General features: G+C 34.5%; 2 protein-coding genes across 2 annotated transcripts; one reads left to right on the top strand and one right to left on the bottom strand.

Annotated features, from left to right (window-relative positions):
* Nucleotides 1-1,826: 1,826 nt before the first annotated feature.
* Nucleotides 1,827-16,219, bottom strand: LOC106135514 (integrator complex subunit 6). Its single transcript, XM_013335847.2, has 17 exons — nucleotides 15,961-16,219; nucleotides 15,792-15,869; nucleotides 14,486-14,725; nucleotides 13,352-13,532; nucleotides 11,893-12,107; nucleotides 11,140-11,322; nucleotides 9,718-9,870; nucleotides 9,117-9,347; nucleotides 8,716-8,910; nucleotides 8,069-8,278; nucleotides 7,237-7,437; nucleotides 6,645-6,799; nucleotides 5,910-6,072; nucleotides 5,509-5,608; nucleotides 5,092-5,237; nucleotides 4,469-4,598; nucleotides 1,827-4,147 (listed from the first exon to the last, which is right to left on the bottom strand). Exons 1-17 carry the CDS (start codon nucleotides 16,075-16,077, stop codon nucleotides 3,927-3,929), a joined length of 2,919 nt encoding a protein of 972 aa, XP_013191301.2. The 5' UTR covers nucleotides 16,078-16,219; the 3' UTR covers nucleotides 1,827-3,926.
* A 2,827-nt stretch (nucleotides 16,220-19,046) lies between these two features.
* On the top strand, nucleotides 19,047-24,354 carry LOC106135441 (snurportin-1). Its single transcript, XM_013335733.2, has 9 exons — nucleotides 19,047-19,552; nucleotides 19,706-19,793; nucleotides 20,139-20,306; nucleotides 20,828-21,016; nucleotides 21,401-21,531; nucleotides 21,765-21,913; nucleotides 22,068-22,219; nucleotides 22,660-22,776; nucleotides 23,150-24,354. Exons 1-9 carry the CDS (start codon nucleotides 19,407-19,409, stop codon nucleotides 23,228-23,230), a joined length of 1,221 nt encoding a protein of 406 aa, XP_013191187.2. The 5' UTR covers nucleotides 19,047-19,406; the 3' UTR covers nucleotides 23,231-24,354.
* Nucleotides 24,355-25,082: the final 728 nt, after the last annotated feature.

Genomic DNA, 25,082 nt, shown 5'->3' with positions numbered 1-25,082 from the left:
AATCTTAGGACATTATCGAGCGCAGTAAAAATCGCATTAGCTGAACAAATAACGATAAAAGAGTTTCAATTTAGATAGCGGAATGGATACAAAATGTAAATAAATCTCCGGAGCTCGCTGTAAATAACGGTGACCAAAAGGGACAACGGTCATGGGAAATTGGGAATTATCAGGGAATTTAAAACACTGCCTAGTAAAACCACGATTCGTTTGCGTTATAATCTAATAGCTTATAATTTTGAGAACAAGATATTTTGTCGATATTACTGAAAATCGTCCCACTTGTATCTACCATGAGACAACTCAATGGGGCTAGTGATATAGACGGGAATTATTGACAACCAACAGCTACTAAGCTACTAACGATATTTCCTTTGAATTATCCTTTCTGTCGAATAATTACTCGACTCGAACGAAATTTTACTCTCTAATGTGAGTCTACAAATTTACCTACTTCATCAAATACGAGTAATACTTAATAAGTATGTATATACATACATATTATAGTCAAGCCTATATCCTGTGCGGGTTATACAGAGCCCACAATCTTGACGACTGATAGGTCACGTTCGGCTGTTTAGCTTAATGATAGAATTGAGATTCAATTAGTTACGGGTTAGCCTAGCCCGTCACCTAAAAGAACAATTCCAAGTTTAAAAACCTAATAAGTACCTTCACTATTAAGTCAACGGATACTCTAATTTCTTCAATAAGCGAATAGAGTGTCGGCATTGCTAATACAATCTAGCGCGAGAATGAACTCTGCGCAAAGGCGGTTTTAACTCCGGCACGGGATGGGCCCTGCACATGGGCTAACGGGTGTCATAACACGGACTGATTATTTTGTTAAGTAAAACAACCTACCTATTCCAAATGTATTTCGCATGTGTGCTTTTTTCACTTTCATTAGCAGTGAGTTAATATGGGTTCAACAATGTTAAACTAAAATTTTAAATTGGTTCAAAAATTTATTGAATAACTAGCTGTGCCCACGACTGCGTCCGCGTGAAATAGTTATTTTGGGCATCATTGTAGCTCTCAAGGATGAATAATTTTCCCGGTTTTTTTTTTTACATTTTCCATTATTTCTTTGCTCCTTATAGTTGTAATGTGATGTTATATAGCCTAAAGCCTTCCTCAATAAATGGTCTATTCAACGCAAAAAGTATTTTTCAATTCGAACCAGTACTTCTTGAGATTAGCACATACAAACACTTCAGCTTTATAATATTAGTATAGATAAAAAAAATATTTACTAGAATTACCAATATCTATTTGATATCGACCACGCGCCTTTTGAGGGCGCCTGGGGTATTATCTGCACATGGGTTCCACATAGCTAGAGCCGCATCTGACTTTGCGCATCCAATTTCGCGTTTTACATTATCTATGTTGTTGCAGGCCATTCCACCGTCTTCCGACTCCCCAGAGCGGCCTGCACCGAACACTCCAAATACCGTTATTGTTTGACGAACTTAGTTAAATTTTGAACTGAATGTTGCAATTCGTGGCCAAATTGTCATATCTGTTCAACGCAATATTAGATACTAGCTTTTGCCTGTGGCGCCGCTCGTAGTCGCACATAGTCGTATAACACATATCCCACAGTAACAGCTGTTTTTCCCGGATGAAAAGTACCCAGTATTTATGCCCAGGTTATTATTATTTTTTAACTATTTTAATCCATTCTTGAATCCGGTGTCACTCGAGTCGAGTGTGCACCAAATAGATATGCTAGCTCTGCATTTACTTAATTTATACTCGTGGGTTTAAAAGTTAAAAATAAACACAGTATTTAGTTAGGATATTCAATAAAAACACAATGGTAAAAATCCAATAAGGACTATAATTTACTTACAAAAAGATATAATACACTTTACAATTGACCTGGCGCCTATTAATCTGGCCAAAACTAACAACGTTCAGGACGCAGACTCTGAAAATGTCTTATTAAAAGTAACAAACATCAACATTCGTAATGACTTCCAACAATAAATATCAACATTAACTTTATAACGTGTCATATTCATACGATCTTACGTTCTGAACGCATCGGCCATACTAACAGGCGGTTTTTGCTAAAAAGCACTCTACACATCCATTTTCATTGGTAAACCAGTGATCGGAATATTTAGAATATATTTACCTTAACTGGAACTTCATGTTAACAAAGCAAAGCACAACTAAAATGATTAGTATTTTCCCAGTACATAAATCATATCAATAAAAAAAAATGTTTTTTAAACACATATTAGGAGTGTATTCTTTTGCATAATTAAATGTAGATAGCGGGCCGTATATAATTAACCGATCTCCAATTTAGTCAATGACGAAATTCTGGTGAACAAATGAGTTCTGGGGAATCCCCTGAGAGTCAGGTTGGGGTATCCTGGTGGACAACTTGATGTCATTTCTTGATTGTCATAAAAATTCGGCTTTTAATTTTAATCGAGCTTTTTACTAAGTACCTACCAGTTTAACAATAGTATTTTAAAAAAATAACAAGACTATCAAATGTTTAGTTGAGGTAAATATATTCTATTTATTGAGACCACTTTATAACTAATATGTACAAGGTTATTTACAACCTTGCAAAAGCTGATATTTTGCAAGGATCGTACACACTCAAATATTGCTTTTAAATTTATTGTTAAAATGACAGATTGTTTTGATCCTTGACACATAAACAAAAACAGTCGATACCTAAAACAGATAGTTATTTTAGCGTTAGATAACTTCATTTAAATGCCTTCACAAGGTCTCAATTTCACTAGGATGATTAATCATTTACCGTTGCAAATGACAAAAAATAATCTATTGCACTTAAGTATCAATATGTAAAAAATATACAGTTGTATTTTATGGCCCATGCAAACGGCGCGCCAGATTTTATGTTTCACATGCTTACTTTAAGACATTCTTTGTGAAAAACATTACACAGTCCTGCAGGCGTTCAGAAATCAAAATTTTCATAAAAAATATTTTTACTTTCATTTACAAATGGTACATTGTATTTAGTGAACGTAAAGCATTATACTTATCTAAGGTGTAAACAATGTAGCCTTTGGAAATGAAAGCGAAACCAAGCTGTGTGAAAATTTACCCATAAGTATATGTACCTACAACTTAGTATGAACTCTTATAACGCATAGAAATCGGAAATATATAATACAATGAAATGCCGCATAGTATTAGATAGGTAAATAGGTAGTTTTCAGCGCAATTGTAAAACTGTGAACCGACAAATATGTCTTCAATCGTCAAATTAAACTCAGAATTGACCAATACTATTTGTACCATGTGTTCACAGTTGGACAATGTGAATAAAAAATCTATTGCGTTATGATGACCGAGGTGATGATTATCATCAGTCGCGACGACGCGTTGTGTAAACCAGAACTTGTCATTTCTATTCTATTATAATATTTCGATTTGATGCGACACCTTCGCGCTTCGGAAAAGTCATTAGTCCCATTGAACATCGCTAGATTGCAGACGTTCAATAGAAATCAATAAAACTCGAGGTCTCCAGGACAAAAACCTCTAGACAACTTTTATGCGAAGCTTATGGACTTCGCTTATTAGAAATTAAAATGAAAAATAATAGTAGCAACAGAGTTCACAAAAAATACTGCATCAAAGGGATCCTCTTAAATTGAATTGTGGTAATTATTGTGAGATCATAAAATCCAAGATATGCGATAGTTGCAATTTATTTAATTATTACAAATACAAAGACACTTGGGTTTACACATTCAACTTCAGAAAATAGGTGACAAAAACATTTCAGTCGCAACCTTCAGAGTTTCAAACGAGTGGATGCTTCAATATGAGACCCCACTTTATTTGATTCTCCACACACCCGAATTGTTTCTTTCTTTCTGCACCACAATTATCACTCGATTGTCCGAGAGGCGAGCGTGTCACTAGCTGTGATTATTAGTATTGCTGTACAATGAATTAGTGATTCTCTTCACCGAGGCACTGTTTCCGTTCTTCTCGAGACCCGCCAAGAAATCCTCCAGCAACTTGGCCAACACTTTCCTTTTAAACCTTAACGACTCGTTTATCACTTCACGTATCACTTCTTTCTTATTATCTACACTGCCCTTCAACTGTTTTAGGTGTTCGAATAGTTTCGAAAAATCTGGAAATCAAAAACAAAAACAAGTTAGATTCAAGTAGGAAACAGATTATCAACACTATAATTTTTACAATGACATAACTCTTATATAACTTAAATGCAAAAATGCAATGCGCCACATTTTTTGCCCTAAATTTATAAAGCGATATGACAGTTCTCTTGTATGCCCATCGACGAGCACAACTTTTATGCCCTGTAATACTTTATGTTTGTCATGAAGAAATGAATTGTGTATTCACTTGAGAAAATTGTGATTTAGTCATCTCTTTATTATTATATTATTCATGTTGTAGCTAAATATATAGGTAGAGAGGGTGTAATTACCTCTGCCAGGTCTCCTCACAGCTTTGAACACTTCGGCCCTCACGTCCATGTTGTGTTTCTTGATGTCCGCGAGCTCCTTGCGGGACGGCACAGGCGGTAAAGGCGGCAACAGTTGGTTCGGTTTATCGAGCTGAAATTGTAGTCAACATTGTGTTTATTAACATTAATGTTTTATATTAACTGACATCAATGTTTGTTAATCTGTTAGCGAGAAAAATTCAAAATCAGAATCAAAAGATGCTCATAGATTTAGGATTCTACATCTAGGCGATGGGCTAGCAACTTGAGCAGGGCTAACTGAGAATTGATATTCAATAGTGATACTATTTAATGAAATTGAGGTCCAAATATTGACACAATTTACATCATAGTCATACTGGTGAACGTGGCGTATGTCTTTTCGAGACATGGCTCTGTCTCACCCGCAAGGTATATAGACGTGATTATATGTATGTATGTTTCTAATTAAAACTTTAAAAAAGCTAGCATTATTTTTTAATGTCAAATAGACAAGCCGGCCTGCAGAAAATAAGCATATTGGTACAAGAACATGAATTAAAAATTCAGTTCCCTTCTTGAAAAAAAAAATGGCCTTTTTCTTCAAGGTTTATGTTACGAAGTACCTTTCGTTTCTTCGGCTTCCTGGGCCGAGCCAAGTTATTCTCCGCGGCGATGCCTTGAAGAATGGCGTTGATCTGCAACTCCTGCGTGTCTTCAGGCGGCGGCGACGGAGAACGAGGCATTTTGCTTCCCATCGTAGTGTACGCATCTTAAAAATAAATATTAACATGCTTAACAACTACTCTAATAGTGTGTGTCATTAATTTAAAAACTAGTTTCAACACTATGATTTTAACATTAATTACTTCAAACGCGCCCCTGATAACAAATTTAATCTTACTCTCTACAAACTATTTATTATCTAAAGATTAATAGCTTAACTTTAAAAAGGGGTCAAAATCGCTAGATTTAATATATTTTACACCAAGTACGTTTGCAGAAAGATTATTACTGGTATAACAAAAAAGGTCTGTACTAACCGCCATTGAGGAAAGGTTTGACGACCGGCGGTAAGTTGGGCGGCGCTGCGAGTGGCGGAGGCGTGGGGGGAGCCCCGCCTGTGTCCACGATGGCCGGCTCCTGGAATTATATTTATTTTTTTAACAATACAATACATACATCACGCAAACTTTTGCAAAAAACATCTCTCAAAAAAAATTTTACTTTATTAGCAATAACCCCGTATTTGCTAAAGTTAGTTTACCTTTAGGAGGAGAAAAGGGAAATAAAACTTGCGAAACACGCGTTAAACAAAAAATTGATTTCCGTTCCCACGAGTAGCACTAGAGCACCGCTCGACATGTCAGTTATTAGTGTCCTCTTTTTATATTTGGACGATTCATACATTCTGCTCTTTGTTTGAAAATGTATAGGAACTCACTTCGGGCGGCCTCCCCTCGGGCAGGTCTGAAGGCACGGGCGAGCGCGGGGAGGTGGGGCGGCGCGGGGACAGCGGGGACTGCGGCGCCAGCGGCGGCGGCGGCGGCGGCGGCAGCGGCGACGACGGCGGCGACGGCGACGGAGACACCGACGGCGATGACGGCCTGGAACATGGAATAAAAAAGTTGAAATTCGAAAGCGGAAACCATGGTTTGCTACAAGTCAAATCAAAGGCCAAGCAAAGATTTGTTAAAATTAATTTTCTTTTGAATTATTTAAAGGTATCCAATTTTTACTGCACTGTAAGAAATGTTGGTTGGGATGGATATTTGTAAACTTTAGAAGATATTTCACAAAATATTGGTATAAATTTATGAAACCTGATAGACCTTCCAAAACCCAGAAGGATGTTTTACAAAAAATTCTATCATTTAGTTAGTCATTATTTTTTACTATTTTGCACATGTATCGGTCCATTTAATTTAGCACGCATAGTTTTCGAATCAAACGGCTGTGACATATTTTATAGCTGTTACGACACTATTGGCATTAAACTACATTTAGCTATTGATACACAAAAAAAGTATAGAGTCGTAAAAGTAGAGTATAATATAGCCGTTAAAAATACCAAAATATTATTTCAAAGCCGATTATGGTAATATACATAAAAAAAAAGAAATACGTTCGAATTGGAAACCTAATTTTAAGTCAGTTAAAAGCTGACATTATATCATACCTCCTTGCGACAACATGGTGCGGCAACGGCCCCGCTTTCCGCTTGGGGGGCGCGGCGCGGGGGGACTCCGCCCCGCGCTTGGCCGCGCCGCCGCCCCCGCCGCCGCTGCGCACCGCCCCGACAGGGTCCAGGTCCGCTTCGTCCACCATCATTCGCTGCAATACGGAACAAATATATTTAGAGATAGGTTCATTGTACTGCTAGACAGATTTAAGCATAACATCTTTCTGATTGTGATCATCGGTATAACCCAATAAAATAAAATGCTCAGTATGTATGTAGTAAGGTCTAAGTTGGGAATTAACTAATTATTTCCCAGACTAAAAAATAAACAACAATGTTAATGAAATTTTGCTGAAAGTTACAAACACGAATAATTATCGACAGTAATTAGTCTAAATTCTCATCGGCAAAAAAGAAAATAAGGGAATAATCCTCATCAGTCTAGAACATCTTATCATGGCTTTAGTGTAATCACCCGACTTTTTACTCAGATATCGCAGTTATAGGCGGACACGGAACCTGAAAAAAACGGGAACAAAAAAATCGAAATAATATAGAGAGAGCTTCATAATAGATGAATATTTAATACCTTATCAATTTTGAAGGGGTTGCCGAACATATGTTGCCTCACTGGCTGCGACTCAATCTCCCTGAGCTGAGGAGTCATCCTCTTCAGATACTCCTGGTAGTTGCCCATCTGCGCCACCGGCATTGAATGAACGCTGTCTTCGTCAACTAGTCTCGTGTGCGCCAGTGACGGTTGGAGGAAGTTCGCGCGCATTCGCACCACCTGGAAATTATTTCATTTGAAAATTTAGTGTGGCTCCCGGCACTTAAAAAAAAGGCACACTACATATCTTTTCCATGGATGTCGTAAAAGGCGATTAAGAGAAAGGCTAATAACCTTGGGATTCTTCGTGTAGGCAATGGGCTATTTTAAGCAAATTCATAATTAAGCCATACAACCAAAAGTGGCCTTTCAGTCTTTTCAAGACTGTTGCATACATACATACATAATTCACGTCTTTTTCCTGGAGGGGTAGGCAGAGACCACATCTTTTGCTTGAGTGCACAGACTGTTACATGTATTTAAAAATGAAGTAAGTAACAGATGGCACAAATCTCCCATATGGATGATCCAGCAGCTTTTACTAGCGGTGACAATTATTTTACTTTTTAAACACTATTAAGAATCACTATGCTTGTATAACATTTTTTAAATTCTGTTTTTTTTGCCCACTACAATATTTCATGAAATGCTCTTTTAGTCCTGCCCCTTAACACACGCAGCTTAAATACACTATGAACTATTTGAGGGGGAAAAATAGAATATACATGCTAGATATCAGCTTTGTACTGTGAGATGTATATAATTTGCTTCATATTAAAACTCATTTAAACTTAAACTATGAAAAACTTACCTGATCCAAAAGATCTCTTCTTTGAATATCAAAAGGGTTCCTGTACGTGTGCGCTTGTGTCTTATGCCTCCCTCTAGACAGTCCCACCACGAAGCCGCCGAACTCATTCAGTTGGTCCCTAAGGGCTGTAAACTTATCCTGGAGGCACGGGTGTGTTGTCAAATCCTTCTTCAGTGGGGACCGGGGCATTACTCGCACGCTTTCTGTGAGCTGAAATAGGTTGATTTTTTTTATTTTATAAACCCATGGTATCAATGTGCTAACACCCGATGGGCGCATAGCTATTGCTTTTAAAATGTTGTGTGAAGCATGTAAAATATGTGGACTTGGGTGGAATATGAAAGTACAGGACACACTTGGCTGTCTGAGGTAATTTATCAGGAATGTTTATTATCACAGCGGACCCTAGGCCCTTAAGCTTAATGGAGGAGGATACAACTCGGAACACGCAAAGATAAGAGAGAACTTATCATTTTGCAGTCAGTCCCTTGCAGAGGAGCCCGAGATCCGCCGGTGACCATGATACTAATTAGAATACAAAGACCATGAGTCAAGTTTTTTTCCAGAAGCGACTCTTCTTTGACCTCCAAAACTAAAGAATGCCTTTTTAAGTCTAATTTACTCATTAATAAGTATTCAAAACCTACCTTCTGATTATTATTACTGGAAGCTTTATTGATGACGTCTGTGCACAGTTTTTCGAACTCAATCTTAGCCTGGTTTTTCAGTCTCTTCAAATAGTTCAGAACTGAGAAGCTGAGCGAGTTGTCCTGGTTCTCCGGAATCAAACTCTGGAGAAGTGGCGAAGATGCTCCCATCTTTGTCAATGCTCTACGGAGCGGCTGTAAAGATTTAGAAATAAATAATCATTAAGTGAAAAACTGACCTTTACAATAATCCTATGCTAAGTAATGTTATATCGACAGCAATCCATTAGCAAAACGCTTTTTATTTTTACAGATACATTTGATACTTCGTTTCGTTTATTTGCGTTTTCGTCACTCACTTTATTTGCGATATCGTTCACAAGAAAAGAAAAAATACTTACAGCCACATAATACGAAGGCATCCGATCTAAGTACTGTTGAAAAGCCTGCTTCCACTCGGGCGTGGGCTTGCACCGGTGCACTTTGAACAACTCGTCCAGCAACGGAAGCAAAACTGGGTAGTTGTATGGTAGGACGAACAAATTCACACAACTCAGATTGGTCGACGCTTTTAGGTACCCAAAAGGATGACTGACTTCGTTGTTCTTGCACCCACTATTCGCTACAAAGACCTGCAAATACGTAGAAAATTATAATTTATTTTTAAAATTAAGTAGATATTCGCAAGGATAATAACCAAACCAATGGACTAATAAATCAAAGAACCCGATAATCAGACACAATGAGGAGGTATCTCTAATTGCTTTTAACGCCGGAAACCGGTATTGCCGGTCCAATTATTGGTCAAGCCGGCAAACTAGCCGTTACAATACCTTTCCACAGCAGATAAAATCACTTATATTTTTTCTTAATCAATACCAAAACTAAGAAGGCAATCGGGACTAAGCTATAACGAGGTTAATATAATTCAAGATAGAGAGAGGAGAAGGTAGATGTAATTTTTTAAGAATTGTAGGTAAAATTAAAACAATATGAACAAACCTGCCAGCAGATAGTCGGCTGTTTCCTGGCGAGTATGAACTGAGTCAAAGGGCTGGGTTCCAGTTCATACTTGTCGAATGGAAGATTGTCTATCACCATCGGCTCATGACTGAGGCATGTAAACTTCACTACAGGATGGGCTGACCGAGGCGGCTGAGAAAAATAAACAAATGTTTGAACTTTTGTCTGTCGATTCAACTTGCCTTTGTTTATATGATTTTATCTCTCAGAATAATCACTTGAAAAAACGAAAGAAGCCACCATTTGAAAAATCAAATGGTCTTTGGTTTTCACAAGAATTCACTAGGATAGCACAAATAAATAACGGGACTTTTTTTAAAAGCCTCCTAATATCGTGTAACTTCGTTCAAAGCTCTCATCCATTACGCTTCTGTTATATTATGATCATTTATTAAAATATCATATTAAATCAAAAAGCTAAACTTTATTTATGAAGCCTTTTATTGTGAAATTTTACAAAACTTTTGGGTCTAACGCGACCCGTTTTAAATTTAATATACTATTTTATTTACTATTTTATAAATACATGACCTATACTTGTGAACTCCAAATCACAACAGTATAAATAAACATATTCTTGTCAAATTTATACAATATGATAAGAGCATTACTTAAAAATAATATTGGAATTACCATAATATATTTCAAGGTGAAATTACTATGCCTCTCTGTAAGCCAGTTTCTGTAGGTTATTAACAAATGTCTTATCTATGTCGTTAACCCAAGAGATAGAGTAAGAGTTCATAAAAAAAAATTTATTCCTCAGTAATGTTGTTGATAAAATGACAAATTTAGCATAAGCTATGATTAAAAGTATAATTTTAGTTTTTAGGATTAAAAATCATTCAACCTTCTAACTTGTGCATAAAAAAATGAATAACTAATAATAAGAGTTCTGGCCTAATATGGTTAAATCACAGGGGATTGTTTGTCTGTTCATAAGAATTGAGAAACAATACAATTGATCAATATGGAATGAGAGCTGTAGCCAAATATGGCGGAATCATACGGGATTATTTGTTCTTACCAGAGACTAATGCCCGTTTTCACCAAAGATTCCTAAGTCTTAAGTGTCACCTAAGCAGCATTTAGGGTGTCCATTCGATAAACATCAGTTTTCACCACAGCTTAAGTGTCACCTTAGATCAGCTCTTAAATTTGTCCTTAAACTCTAATTTTTTAACTTTGTCATTTTGAAAGATGAAGCTCTTTATACGTATAAAATGGAAATGTACTCAGGTAAGTAACTGATTGTAGGAGGCTCCTAGCTTTAGGTAATACTTAGTTAGGGGTGAATTACGAACTAGTTGGTGAAAACGGGCATAAGTAATACGTAACAGTATAAAAAATGATTGACTTCCAAACGCCGCTAGAAGAGACAAAATAATCAAAAATACTTACAAGTGTGGGAGCATTAGGGTCGGGGCGGAAAGACTCCGGTATGGGCCAGAAGCCGACAGCGAAGCCCTTCTGCGCGACCGTACGCGGCACGTATATGAGGCGGCGGCAGGAGTGCCACGCTTGCGGAGCGCTGGCGCCCTGGTTTGCTGTCACGCCCGCTTGATACGGCCCGCCGTTCCAACGCTGGAAATGAACATTATAATGTATTTATAGAATATTCTTTACTGCACCCAGAAAAAATATCAAAAGTACAGGTACTGAACTACTGAAGTACACAAGCGGACTTATCGCTAACTAATGCAATCTCTTCAATTTGATATTATTTTTAACCGTAGTTGTATATAATATAGTCCGCTATTGTATCGCGTTTCGCTGAACCGATTTTAATACGGTTTTCAGGAAAGTGTTTATAAACTTAAATTTTAAAAATTAAACCGAAAATCAATTGGAAGTTATTTACATACTTAAATACTAAAAATATAATGTAATTATTAGGTCAAATATCAAGTAAAGCAGTACATATGATCATAAATATCACATTATACCTAAAGAAATTACTTTTTCAATGGGAAAACCCCTCTAATATAGAACACGGCAAGCATCCGTTAGGAAAACCCAATGCTAGCAGTCCCAGATTCCGAGATATAAATACTTTGGTCTATTGTTTCATTTCTTAGTATATACAAAATTACATAATAACGAAAGATATTACATAATAACTGTGAGAAGTAAATTATATAAAAATACACATACCCCATTCCTTTCCCCGTCTCCATCAACATCCTTATCAGCTTCATGGGTGATATCGTCGGTGGTTTCCGCACCGTCCCTGTTGGCCCCGCCGTCGATTGGAGGCGGATCGGGCCCAATCTTCTCGAAGTTGATTACGACACCACTTTGTACCTTCTGCACCAAACTGTCGATGCACTGCATCAGCATACGGTGTGACGTAATGCAGTAAGAACGGCCTGGAAAAGATTTTATGGTATAGAGTCGCAATATGTTCCTACTCTTTACATTACTAGAGTACAGCCGGAGGCTTCCCGCCCGTGTTGAGAAAAAAGAAAGAAGCGAAAGATCCCCTCAATTTCCTTTCCCGTAGGAGTCTTGAGAAATGCTGTCTTAGTGTGCACTAGACTACATAAGGAGCCTACATGCAAAATTATAAATCCCTAGATCCAGCGATTTAAATAGTGTTAGAGTTGTTCATAGAAATCAAAAGAATATACGACACTAGAAAAGCCTTATTATTTTACTTAAAACTATTGGAATGAAGTATCGTCATGTTGCATGCAATTTTCTGCGCAGTTTTAAATCTATCAAATAAATTTTAGAATTGAGATGAATATGTTATGGTCACTAACATCAGTTGCGGCGTCACATTCTATTGTGCTGTTCTTTTATTTCCTAAGTATTTATTATCAATAAACTTAATTCATATTCAAATATAATCAAAGTGATGAGCATATTTAATAGGCTTTAAGATGAGTCATCTTCATTAGTCATCATAGATATAGAACACGAAACCTGTATCTCACTATTTTTCTTCACTTCTTCATCTCATAGTCAACAGCATATCAATACCATGTCATTACAATTTGGCGCTGTTACCCTATCATAGAATTCTATGCTGTTATTTATTTTTTTAAACATAGGACTATAACTACTTAGGCTGGTTTTATTTCAGTCTCAGTACTCATGTTCAGTTCTTTAATCCTCATGAAAGTAAAAAACAGTTTTATTTTATTTATTTTTATATTTTTTTAACTCTTACCTTAGCATCAATCATACTACTTCATATGGTGCTTAAATCTGCTGCATAGCAAATTTCAAGATAATTCATCCAAACAGTGACATGATACTTTAATAAACAAACAGTGTCAAGTTATAAAAAGATAAGATAAAATTACATATTCATTCAAAAAGCTTTTTAACGCATTGAATGATATGATGACGTGCGTATTTCATTGTTTTCATGGGTATTTTTAAATACCCCGGTGTTGCATTCGGCAATTATAATTTATACTTTAGTGGAATAAAACTACGAAATCTGAGGTTATTCAGTAGTTTCCAAACTAATATTACAAAACGAAATTCAAAACTTATTCTTTCCTATTTTATTTTATTTGGCACAGATACTTTTAATTTCGCAAATTCTTCACGTTAAACATCGACCTGGGCAAAGCTAGAATTTTAATAAGTATATAATTACCTCCAGTAACTTCACACATAGCGTCAATCGGCGACGAATCGGATGGGACGAGGCCAGTGTCTCTCTCCACTGCCGGAGTCCCAGCGAGGCGCAGCACCAGTGAGAACAATCTCTGGTCCCATCGGAAAGGTTCTCTGGTTAACTCTGACCCGGGGATGGGACAGTTCATAGGGAGATTGAACTGTAATAATTAAAGTGCTGTGTTTATTCATAACATTATTTTACATTTTATATCAATATGTTTGTGATACTCCCTTTATGCCATAAGCTACCTGTCACTTTGAGCCTGAATTCCATAGTTAAGTTATAGAGCTGAATATGGTCTTCCAGTCCTTTGCAAGACTATTAGCTTTATCTTCCCCGTAAGTAATAAAGACGTGATTAATAACAAAGTACTAGTACGAAATAATTGTTTAATTTAGCTTTAAAACAAAGTATTTATAAATGTTTAAGTGCAAGTCCACAAAACCTAGCAATAGCAACTTTACAAGATAAGATATGGAAATTGGGAAGTATACACGTTGATAAATTTCTATTAACAGGTCAAAATTGTGAATGAGAATTGCAGTATTTAGTAAAAATTTTATACATTACCTAGTTAGTATAGAATATCAGATGTTGTTGACAATTGATGTACCTGACACTTAAGAAAGGGACCGCACCATATCTTTCCCATGGATGTCGTAAAAGGCGACTAAGGGAAAGGCTTATAAACTTGGGTTTCTATTTTTAGATAGGGGATGGGTTAGCAAACCGTCACTATTTAAATGAATGTCAATTCCATCATTATAAGTTGAACATGGCCTTTCAGTCTTTTCAAGACTGTTGGCTCCATCTACCCCTCAAGGCATATGGAAGTTATTATATGTAAGTATAGGATAGTATACAATTTATTCCTCATTTTTTATTGAAATGTTAGTATTATTACCTTTAAATGGAATAGTCAAGTAGGTAAGATTTCTTCAAAAAAACTTGTAATTTTTTACAAATGTTATTTGATAAATTAATAACTACTATAAAAATTGGTTCATTTTTCATACTTTTATGGTGATGACAACAGTCATTAAAAAACCAAGAACATGCACTTGCTGATAGCTTAGTTATTAAACAATAAGTGTTAACATATTTACTCACTTCTTCCTGTATGCCAGCGTTACTGGATAATTTTCCTCCATCAGTTATTACGACAATAACAGATGGCTCCAAGTAGAATGGACATCTGCCTTGTCCATACGTGTCTATGCCTGTCTGCATTCGGTTGATGTTCAAAACATCAAAGGCATGTTTCAGGGCCGCACCCATTGTAGTCAGTCCAAGGCATTGTAAATTCTTTAATTCATTTATAAAAGTAGCCAAGTTTTCCTTCCATCCAGCCTAAAACATGTAATTTTTACATTTATATTATATGTTTATAGAATTATGGCATGTTTTTCTAAGTAGGTATTTTATAAATACATTCATATCCATCTCTACTTTCTTCTTATTTCTTTGCCAAAATTTATTCAACTTGTAATGACAATAAAAAGACATGTAATGAAAATATGATGACAATATGTGGCCTTTTGGCTGTTGGCTCTGTCTACCCCACAACGGATATAGACATAATTATATGTATTATATTTATATGTATTATATGTATATATAATCATGTCTATGCTATGCCATTATCATCATTTTAAAACCACATACCTACATAGTTACTTATTGTAGTTTAAATATTTGGTAAGTGGGATAAGGCAAGGTTAAGAAATAAATTAATGAAATGGGAAAACACAATAGATTGAGTTAGCTATAAAGTAAGTACAAAATTCGTTAAGGTGTACCTACTTCAATGATAAATATCTATACATAAACATCCAAGATCCTGATCAATCAGGAAGGAAATAATGTACTGACTGAGGATCAAACCCAGTAATAGTGGTTCAGAGTCAGGAACACTTCCACAGAGCCAAAAATAAAATTAAAGGTGTATTGTTGGTAAATAAGATACTTATATGAAACGAAAATAACTATTAACTGGAACATAGATATTATAAAATCCTATTGAAACATTTGGTAGGTATAAGTACCTACTAAGGTTATGCATGCTAATGTAAATTATTAAGAAGAGAAGCATGTTTACTGTACTGCGCAATGTTCAAATTTCCCCCCGAATCGCCATTTCGCTAGAACGTGTCGGCGTGGCCAATGAGAACGAGACGAGCGCGCAGTCGCGACGTTGCGAGCGCTATCGCCGAGGCAGCTACAGCTACGGCGGCACTTCGGCCTGTTTACGTTGTGCCGTTTCAATAAATTTCGCACAATTCAAAGTATGTACATGTCCTGGATTGCAGATTACAGTGCTTCACAGGTGGTCAACATTGGACCGGCGTGAATGTATCGTTCTAAACATAAACAAATAGAGAAATTCTTACTAACGTGTTCACACTGATGTACTAACCTTGATGTTCGCGGGTGGCTCTTCGAAAGTTAGAAGCATATATCTGTCACCTCTACTTTCTGGAGAACGTTGACGAACCTATGAAAAAAATGTTATCAGTTGAGCACACGCGATAAACAAATCGATCACGAAAACGAGGCGGTTGACGAGTCGATGACACTGCACGTACCTTTACGAACGTTTCCACAGCGCCCTTGGCTACATCGAGCAACGTTGGGCGTCCGCCCAAATAAGCTCTTTGGTTCATGGAAGCAGATGTATCTATTAAAAAGACTATTATAGTCATTGTGAGAATTGCCTAAAAATCTCTCTAAATACATTAAAGATGCGCACGCTATTATGAACTAAGAACAAAAATGGCCGCTACATTGTACGCAGACTCGCTGAGAGGCGACCGTCCGACAGCCGCTTCGACGAGCAGCTGAACAAGCTACGCCACGAAGACTCCAAAAGTACCACGTGACCTAATCATGCTTCGGCTATTTTCGGATTCCAATAGTAAACGTTCGGTAGTACTCGGTTCTTGTCCTCAATGTTGCCAAGTTATGAAATATGTTTTCCCGATTATCCAGATATGAAAAGGTATATTATATATATGTATATATGTATACACCGACCAATATCACAGACCAATTATCATTATACCAACATACATAAAATAACATTTTGTCGTTTACAAGGTAGAGAGATTCAGCAGTTTTAAATAGACTGAATGAGGGTTGATAGGATGGAGATAAATAGTGACATTTTCCTTGCTCAAAGAACCAAGTTTCAAAGCCTTTCCCTTGATTTACTTTAACAATCGGAATGAGCAGATATACAACCTGTTTTCCTTCACTACCAGGCCAGCATTTATTTTACATAAAAATTCCATCAATGTTCATCTTCCTGGTCATGTTCCTGATTATATTCTCATATCTTTGAAGGGGTGCGTCTTTTACATATATAAATACATATAATCATGTCTCCCTTGCGGGGTAGACAGAGCTAACAGTTTTGTAAAGACTGATAGGCCACATTCAGCTATTTGGCTTTAAGATAGAATTGAGATTCAAATAGTGACGGGTTGCTAGCTCATCGCCTAATAGAAGAATCCCAAGTTTATAAGCCTACCCCCTAGTCGCCTTTTACGACATCCATGGGAGAGTGATGGATTAGACCTTCTCTTTTTTCTATTGGTGCCGGGAACCACACGGCACTTTTGCGTCTTTGACTATGATCATTTTCACATAAAGCAACTGCCGCATGATGATCTCCGCGTCCTTCGCCGAGGAACCTTATCCATATTGGATCATAATTACACATCCAGTTATTCAGGGTTCTTAACCATACAACCACTGAAGATCTATAACAATTGTGTATTATAAATTCAAGCACTTTTGCCAAATCACCTCACCAAAATTATTTGGTGTTGCTTTATAAAACAGAACTAGCGCCTTCATTCTGTTCATTAGGTCTGCTATATTTCTGGTCAAGCTAAGTGCATAGGCATATTCGTGATGTCTGAATAAGTTTACCCCAATTACAAGTAAAAATTAAACAGACGCCACACTTATCAAAGATATTTAAAAATATAAATAAAATCAGGAACTAATAAACAATAGAATATATTATTTCAATTTACATTTACTATTAATCTGTTAATTATTATTTAAATATTTTTCTTATATAATTTTTTTCTTGCATTTTTATTACAATCTGCATCGTCATATTTGGCGGTAAATTTAAACATAACTCACTCTAATAAAAATTCCCTCTAAGGATATATTTAGTGCAAATCAGAACATTGTTTTCCGATTTCTGTGTGAATTTCTTGTTTGCAAATTACCTTGAATATTTGTTTAAAAAAATATCTCAATAATAAAACAACAATATTTCATCCAATATTCTTATTCAATCACGAGGAATTTAATTTAATTTAAATAAATTGAAGTCGATTTGATTCTTGACTTGCGTTTGTATTTTGAAAAAATACACTCGCATTCATAATAACACAAAATTTTATCTTCGCACTTGATTGATATTTTGGAATTTAGGTACTTATTCTATAATAACATACACAGACAGTACAACCACAAAATTATGTTGTTAAATTCATGAATAAATTAACTAAGTAAATACATGATATTAGCGGAAGTAAGTTTGTTTGTTAGTATCTACCTCTACTTATATTTATATAAATGTACCTGTATATATATGTAACATGCATGTAAAATTTGAAATACGGATAATGATTTTGGGTATTATGCTAATCAAACGGGTGTAGCTGCGGGCGAAAACTAGTAAATAGAAAATTGCTAACCTTTACTAAAATATCTATAGCCGGAACTGGAAAGCGAACCTTGTGTGAAGTGTTTATCTTTTAAACTAACTCGCGACTTCGTCCGCATGGTTTCGTTTTCGCAATAAATCCTATGTTCTTCCTCAGGATCAATTCTATTTCTGTACTAAATTTCATCAAAATCGGTTCAGTGGTAAAGACTGGCAGAGTTACTTTTGCATTAATAATATTAAGTAGGGATTTATTTCGCCATTTTGAAAATTTTGTACCTTTATTCCTATTCCCTTAAAAAAACTTCCCCGGGCTAGCGTCAGTATTTAGGTAGGTAGGTAAGTTAGTATAGGTATGTAGTTGTTTATTATTTAATTTTATTTTGGAGATCTAGATTATGTCTGTGCTAAACTTTATCAAAATCGGTTCAATATTTTCTTTTTCTCTATGTGGTATGAATGAATAGTATGGATTAGTACCTAAGTACATATAAATAATTATCTACCTATGTTCCCGTTGCCGGTAAGAAAAATTAGATTTAAATGACATACATGTGAAAGGTGGTTGTTGTGGGATTACATTATTTAATTGAAAACATAACATATATATATTTTATACATAATGGAATAACAGAAAGAATCATTGCTTCTTTTCTATTACTTATTAAATTTTTTTTAAATATTTTTATTCTTGCATTCTACACATAATGTTCTTTTAAGCGAATTTTTTCAGTTTGTTATTCTAGCATTTAGTACCTTTATGTTGTCATAATATACGATGAATTTTGCCAACCGATTACCTGAACCAGCGATTTTTTTTTGTTTCCTGAAATTATGAAAATAAAAATTGTTCCGTATATTTTTTAACTTCTCTTAAAAATAAGACACTTTTCTGTTACTTGCTTTTACTTTCTTCAATATAAAAATAACATGAACGGTCCATGCCATAAGCTGTCAATGTCAATTCATGACAAATCTTTGCATTGTGAAAAAGATTGAAATGAAAACGAAACGAACCCTGTGAATGAATCCTTCCTGTTGTAGTTTGTGTTGTGAATTTTTATTTGTTTTGTGATCAAGATAATATAAAAAAGATACTTATTTACATTATATTGATATTATCAATTGAAAAACCGATTCAATAATTGTATTTACTTAACACCGAACGAATTCATGTGTGAGAAGCTGTTCCATAGCAAGAATGTAATACGTGCCGCGTGCTGCTGATTTTTGTATAATTTGTTTATAAAAGTTGGAATTGGTGCCCCAGGACGGTTAAACTTAAAACAATAAATAAAACAGTTGACATTCTAAAAGCATTTTATTTAAATTAAAAGTTGAAAAATGGATGAAGTTTTAGAAAAACTGGAAGCAACGTTTGTTGGCGCTGATTCGGCTGATAAATCAAACTTTCATGATCTGTATAAAAATTGGGGAAGACTTGGAAACCAAGAGGAAAGGCGTAAGGAGCTTCTTGAAATCCAAAAGCAGTACGTCTTATTTTGATTAGAATATTGCTGTTGTTTATGTACGCGCTATCATAGTAACTTATGAGAACAAATGATAACAAAAAATATATTTTATTCTTACAAAAATACTAAGCTATCTCTAGTCCATATGTAACATGGCTTTGTTTTTTTCAGTGATCGTCAGAATAAGCTCGACAAATTTAGGGGGATTCTGGACATTGTACAGCATAATGAGGAAGACATTTTTAAGTCCCATACAAGAGTGAGTTTCTTACTTTGATCATCATAATTGCAAATCAATGTTTGTAGTTACACATTGCACATACTGTTTATCTAACCTGTCTTCCATAATTTACTTCAAATATGTGGAGTGCATAAGTCCAGCAATATTTGCATTTATTGATATGGCAATCTGTGTCTGTATCAATGGCTAATTGCTAAGAAGTTTATGAATAAAATTAATAAAGTAATTGATACATATTAAAAAAAAATCTTTTAACTGAAACTAAAATTGTGTGCATTAAGTCCGCCAATTGTGCTATACATTTGTATCTTGTGCAATGAAGTTTAAGTAAATAAATAAAATTGTGTGTATTTTGCATTTCAGGTATATTACACCCCTAACATATATGTAGCGGGATTTAACCGGAAATACACATACAATGATGTGTTGATGCTGTCCGAGTGGATTGTAGAGAAACCAGAAGACTTTAATGAGAATTGGTACATAACACCTTGTCCAAAAGGAAAACGTGTCCTTGTGGTCGCAAATAATGTAAGTATATTGAAAAAAATATATACATTTTTCTTTCAATCATTTTTTAGAGATTGGTTAGAAAACTTGCCTTATCTTCAGACAAAAATTTTGATGAGTTGATATGTTGTGGGGAAATCATAGTTAGTAAAATATATTTTCAAAAATTGTATGAAACCACAGGTTATTTTCAATAATTACACAATACTAGTTGTTCAGTTGTGTGCATTTCAAATATTTATAACCAACATAATTAGTAAAAGCTTTCATTATTATTAATTTAATTTAAGTATGCCTACTAGTTTTTGCCTCCATTGTTATTATTTAACTTGTAGCAGAAATCCAAAAATATATACAAACATATAATACTGATTGAACTAGTCTCCAATTTAGTTCAAGTGCCCAAAAGTGGAATAAAAAGATGCCTATGTTACACCTGAACTTCTTCTCTATCTAAATTTCATTTATATATATTAAGTTCATATATATATATTATATTTATTTATTGAGTATATAATATATTGAGTTCATAAATTTTTCAGGGTATAACAAAATTATTCACCAAGTGTGGAAGATTTGTTACTGAATTTCGAACAGGTTTGCCCGGTGGTAACCCATCAGGCAAACGGAGGTGCTGCAGTGTCATAGATTGCTTTTATGATGAAAAGAATCACACTTTACATGTGTTGGATCTCCTTGCATGGAATAATCAACCTATGACTGATTGTGAAGTGAGTAAAAACATGAACTTTCAAATATGAAATGATATCTATGTATGCAATAGTTTAAATAAGTATGTCAAAACAGCAAGTAGCATATTTTTTTTATTAAAGATTAAGGCAAACTTCTTTTGCATCTTTTCAATATTTTTTTAAAATTTGAAGTCTAGTGTATATTGTTACAAGTATACTACTCACAAATGTTTCATGGACCACTGCCTGACTGATGCTTCCTCATGTTTGGAATTAAAATTGCATTTGCCACTATATAATACCAGTTATATAGTATAAATGCCAGGAATTTAAAGTAGATAATGTTTAGTGTGATATAATAAAAATATATGAATTTGATATATTTAAGAAAAATATTTATTCCATATGTATTTTCATTTTCAGACAGAATTCCGACATTTTTGGCTAACATCACAGTTTTCTGAAATGCGTCAACTTCATGTGCAAACTAAACTAAATAAAGTTAAATTTAACTTGTTACCAATGGAGCCCTGCACGCCAGAAAGTTTAAATGCGTAAGTAGTTATGTAATAATAAATAAAGAAAAGTAATTTATATTGATATTATAAAAAGATATTGAGAGTCATTTATATTGATAGTATTTTAATACCGATACCTAGGAATTTGTCAATTCCTAACTTCTTAGCATAGTGCAGTTTTCAGGTAAATATCAAGTTAAGGAGAGGCGCAGTCCGCCTCCAAAATGGTCCTCTTATATTTCGCATTCTTATAATAAATTTGTCTACAGATTCATGATGACATGTCCGCATTTCAAAGACAATACTGCTGAATTGGATGGGATCTTGTTTTATCACAAAAAGGCGCATTACGTATCGGGAGAGACGCCATTAGTGGGCTGGCTGTTTCCTTTCATGGTACCTGAAATTTTAGGATCAGGTAACACAGGCAAAGTTAACAAACTCTGAACACTTTTGCATGGGTTAAGGCAGAATATTGAAAAAAAATATGGAATTTTTATGAAAATGGTTCAAGAAAAAAGTGGCAGCTTTTCTCCAAATGGCCATGTAATGAATATACTTAACTCTTTCAGATATTACAGTACATCCTATTTATATGTCTGAGAAACCAAAAGACTATGTGGATCAGGCGACTTTTATAAAGAAGTTTGAAGAAAAATATTCGAAAAGGAGAAACAGGCGCTCCAGAGACGAGATGAACACATCAACTTCTAGTCTTAATTCTGTACGTATTTATTTTTAATTTAAGAGACTTTATTTATCAGGAGTAGTGTTTGAAAAAATAAGAACTACTAACTTCGCATGTTGGATTTAAATTCACGTCACTCTTCCTCCATTTTTGATATAAACATGGAGTAATTCTATTCCTGGAGTTCTTTTAATCCCTGTTTCCAGGGCTATAAGTGTGGATTGGCTAAGCTATAAGCCAACTAACCAACATGACCTTTTAGTCTTTTCAAGACTGCTATGTCTGTCTACCCGTTAAGGGATGATGATGTAAGAATGTATGTATTTTAAAGTGTATGGTGTATAGAGTTCACGAAGAAAAGAAAATCATAATAATACTATACTCTACATAATGTATGTCATAACAATGAGATGGCGATACAGAAACGCTTTTGTCATTTAAAAAAAAATCTGATTTATATGATTCTTTGATTTCAGAGCAAGTCAGACAAAAACAAGAAGAAAGATGCAGATGCAATGGATGCTGAGGAGGTTGTGAAAGAGCAAACTGAGACTATGGATTCAGAATCAGTAGCGCAAGAAGCTATGGAAAAGGTAATATAGACGTAAATTTTAGGTAGCAAATCATCAATCATTTGCCTGGTGTTTTGCGTTCTTACATCTCTGAAAAAAAAGCCCGTCAACCGCCGATGATCAAGATCCTAAAATCTATATATGGTATACCAGGTACAGCAACTGTCTAACTTGAGCAATCTTTGCAGGGAAACCTAAGCTATATTGGGTTGTGTTTACATATCAAGTTGCTTGAATATTATTTTGCACCTACCAGAATATTTTTTTACTTATTTTATTCAAAATTAATATTCCTTTTATTTTGAAAATTAAAGTAAAACTTAGGGGGATCTAAGTCTCAGTTTGGTAAAAGACAGATTAATAATTTGTAAATATACCTATTTTTTTTTTTCAGAATGAACCAAAGAATGGCGTATCAATTGCAGACATAGTTGATTCTAAGTACAGTATGGACGCCGAAGTGACGCCAAAATAAATTGACTTTAGTAAATTGAAGAAAGTTCACGGAAGTGGTTGTAAAGGGTTCACTTAGAATAATGCAATCGGAATAATTACTCTTATATTATTCAAATTTCTATGAGGTTGCCCGAGTTGGTATAGTATTGATGGCATAACAGTGCTATCCCGTTCGTTTTGCGAAATTCTTCTTTATAATTATACTGAGTACTTACCCAATTCATACAAATGATATGTTAAAAACCCGAATATTGTGGGTAATATTAAAAAAAAAACTATTTTTGTCTTGTTTCCGCTAGATTGTTAAAATTGTTACATTTTATATATAAATCTATGATATTCTTAGTTTCACGCATCAAAATGTCGACGCATGATAGTACAAAACTAAAGGTAAAACGTTTTTTTGGGATTTAATTATACATATAGCTAGATCTTTATATTGCTGAGAAAATGCGATGCTAATGCATAAAAATATTTATTATTTGTAAAACTAATTTGAAAGTGAATTTCGAAAACCGTTAGATATTTTTTGATAATTTGTTCAATACCTACCTATATTTTTTATTTAGGTAAGTATATTATTTGATCTCTTTATTTTGACTATCTTTAATAATATTTTAAGCAGTAAGTATCTAAAAATAAATGGAATCTTATTTCCTTATATTAGACGAGAATAGAAAAAGCGGACCCTAACTAACTTTGCTAAAAGAATGCCTGTTTTTACACGTAGTAGGTAGTTATTGTTAATCTTTGGTAAAACGTTTCAGCGAATATAGATATTTAACTACTGTTACTGGAGGTAAATTAAGTTACCTAAAATAATATTAATATTTTTCTAATAAAATATAAATGATTATCAGAATAAAACATTTATGCGACAAGGTGATGGTTTTCATTATTCTGATAGATAAATTCATTTTTTTCCAATATGTTTAGATAAATGAAAACTTAGTAGATAAACAGCATGTACAGAAAGATTACAACATAATGTAACAAGTTTTACATTATGTTGTAATCTTTATTTTGGGTTTTCTCAGTTATTGTTTTCTGTAAGTCAGTTGTTATAAAATTGTACATTTTTATTGTGTTTACATGGCTAATATTCATATAATTTTTGGTTCAAAGTCTCAGTGAAAAATATCAATAAAAACAATCATTTTCCTAATATGTTGTTTATTTTTTATTGAAAACCTTTATTATTTATGGGCTTTTATATATAATTAAGTAGATACTCTAATGGGCTGCCTTTCGAAAAAGTATATACATAGCATCACGCCTTATTCCTATTGAGGTAGGCAGAGAAAAAAGTGTTTTTATGAATTACAATAAAGAACAGAAGTTGGACCAAGTCGTCTAAGTTATCTTAGGTACGTGCTGGGCAATGAAGATTTCTTTGTTTCACTAGGTATCTAAATACATAATTTAATTTAATATTCAAATAGCGACCCGGCACGGGTTGCATTTATAGAAAATGCTCTTTCCAACATTTCAAACAGTCAAGATTTACGTATAGGTACTTACAAAAGAAAATAGGGAGACTTTATAATACGTTGTGACTAACTTTCACCGGAGCTTCATTCAAATTTTTTAGAAAGAAAAAATAGCTTTTGTTTTAATTATCGGCATGTAAAATTTCATCAATATCCCTCTACGTACGTACTCGTATTAAGCCGTGAAAGCATAACGAGCCGACAGACAGATTTCACATTTTTCTACATGAAATGAAGTCTGTATTTTAACCAAATTTGTGTAAAAAGTACTTACTCAATGAGATAGATACCGTCTTAAGTGTAGTTTTGGCAGAGTAGTCTGATAAACATTCTATTTTTTAATTCCCGACGGAAAAAGAGGGGTGTTATAAGTTTGACGTG

The sequence above is a fragment of the Amyelois transitella genome, chromosome 3, assembly GCF_032362555.1.
Source record: "Amyelois transitella isolate CPQ chromosome 3, ilAmyTran1.1, whole genome shotgun sequence".
NCBI lineage: Eukaryota > Metazoa > Arthropoda > Insecta > Lepidoptera > Pyralidae > Amyelois > Amyelois transitella.
Note: the sequence above shows the minus strand (reverse complement) of the source record. Positions and strands in the feature narration are given on the sequence as shown.

What these genes read in the sequence shown, in the direction of transcription:
- LOC106135514 (XM_013335847.2), bottom strand. Translation starts at nt 16,077, where the DNA reads ATGACTATAATAGTCTTTTTAATAGATACATCTGCTTCCATGAACCAA. An exon ending in AGCCACCCGCGAACATCAAG is followed by an intron (nt 14,726 to 15,791) that starts GTTAGTACATCA and finishes TACATGTTTTAG; the next exon opens with GCTGGATGGAAGGAAAACTT. An exon ending in CCAGTAATAATAATCAGAAG is followed by an intron (nt 8,279 to 8,715) that starts GTAGGTTTTGAA and finishes AACCTATTTCAG; the next exon opens with CTCACAGAAAGCGTGCGAGT.
- LOC106135441 (XM_013335733.2), top strand. Translation starts at nt 19,407, where the DNA reads ATGGATGAAGTTTTAGAAAAACTGGAAGCAACGTTTGTTGGCGCTGAT. An exon ending in AACCTATGACTGATTGTGAA is followed by an intron (nt 21,017 to 21,400) that starts GTGAGTAAAAAC and finishes TTTCATTTTCAG; the next exon opens with ACAGAATTCCGACATTTTTG. An exon ending in CAACTTCTAGTCTTAATTCT is followed by an intron (nt 22,220 to 22,659) that starts GTACGTATTTAT and finishes CTTTGATTTCAG; the next exon opens with AGCAAGTCAGACAAAAACAA.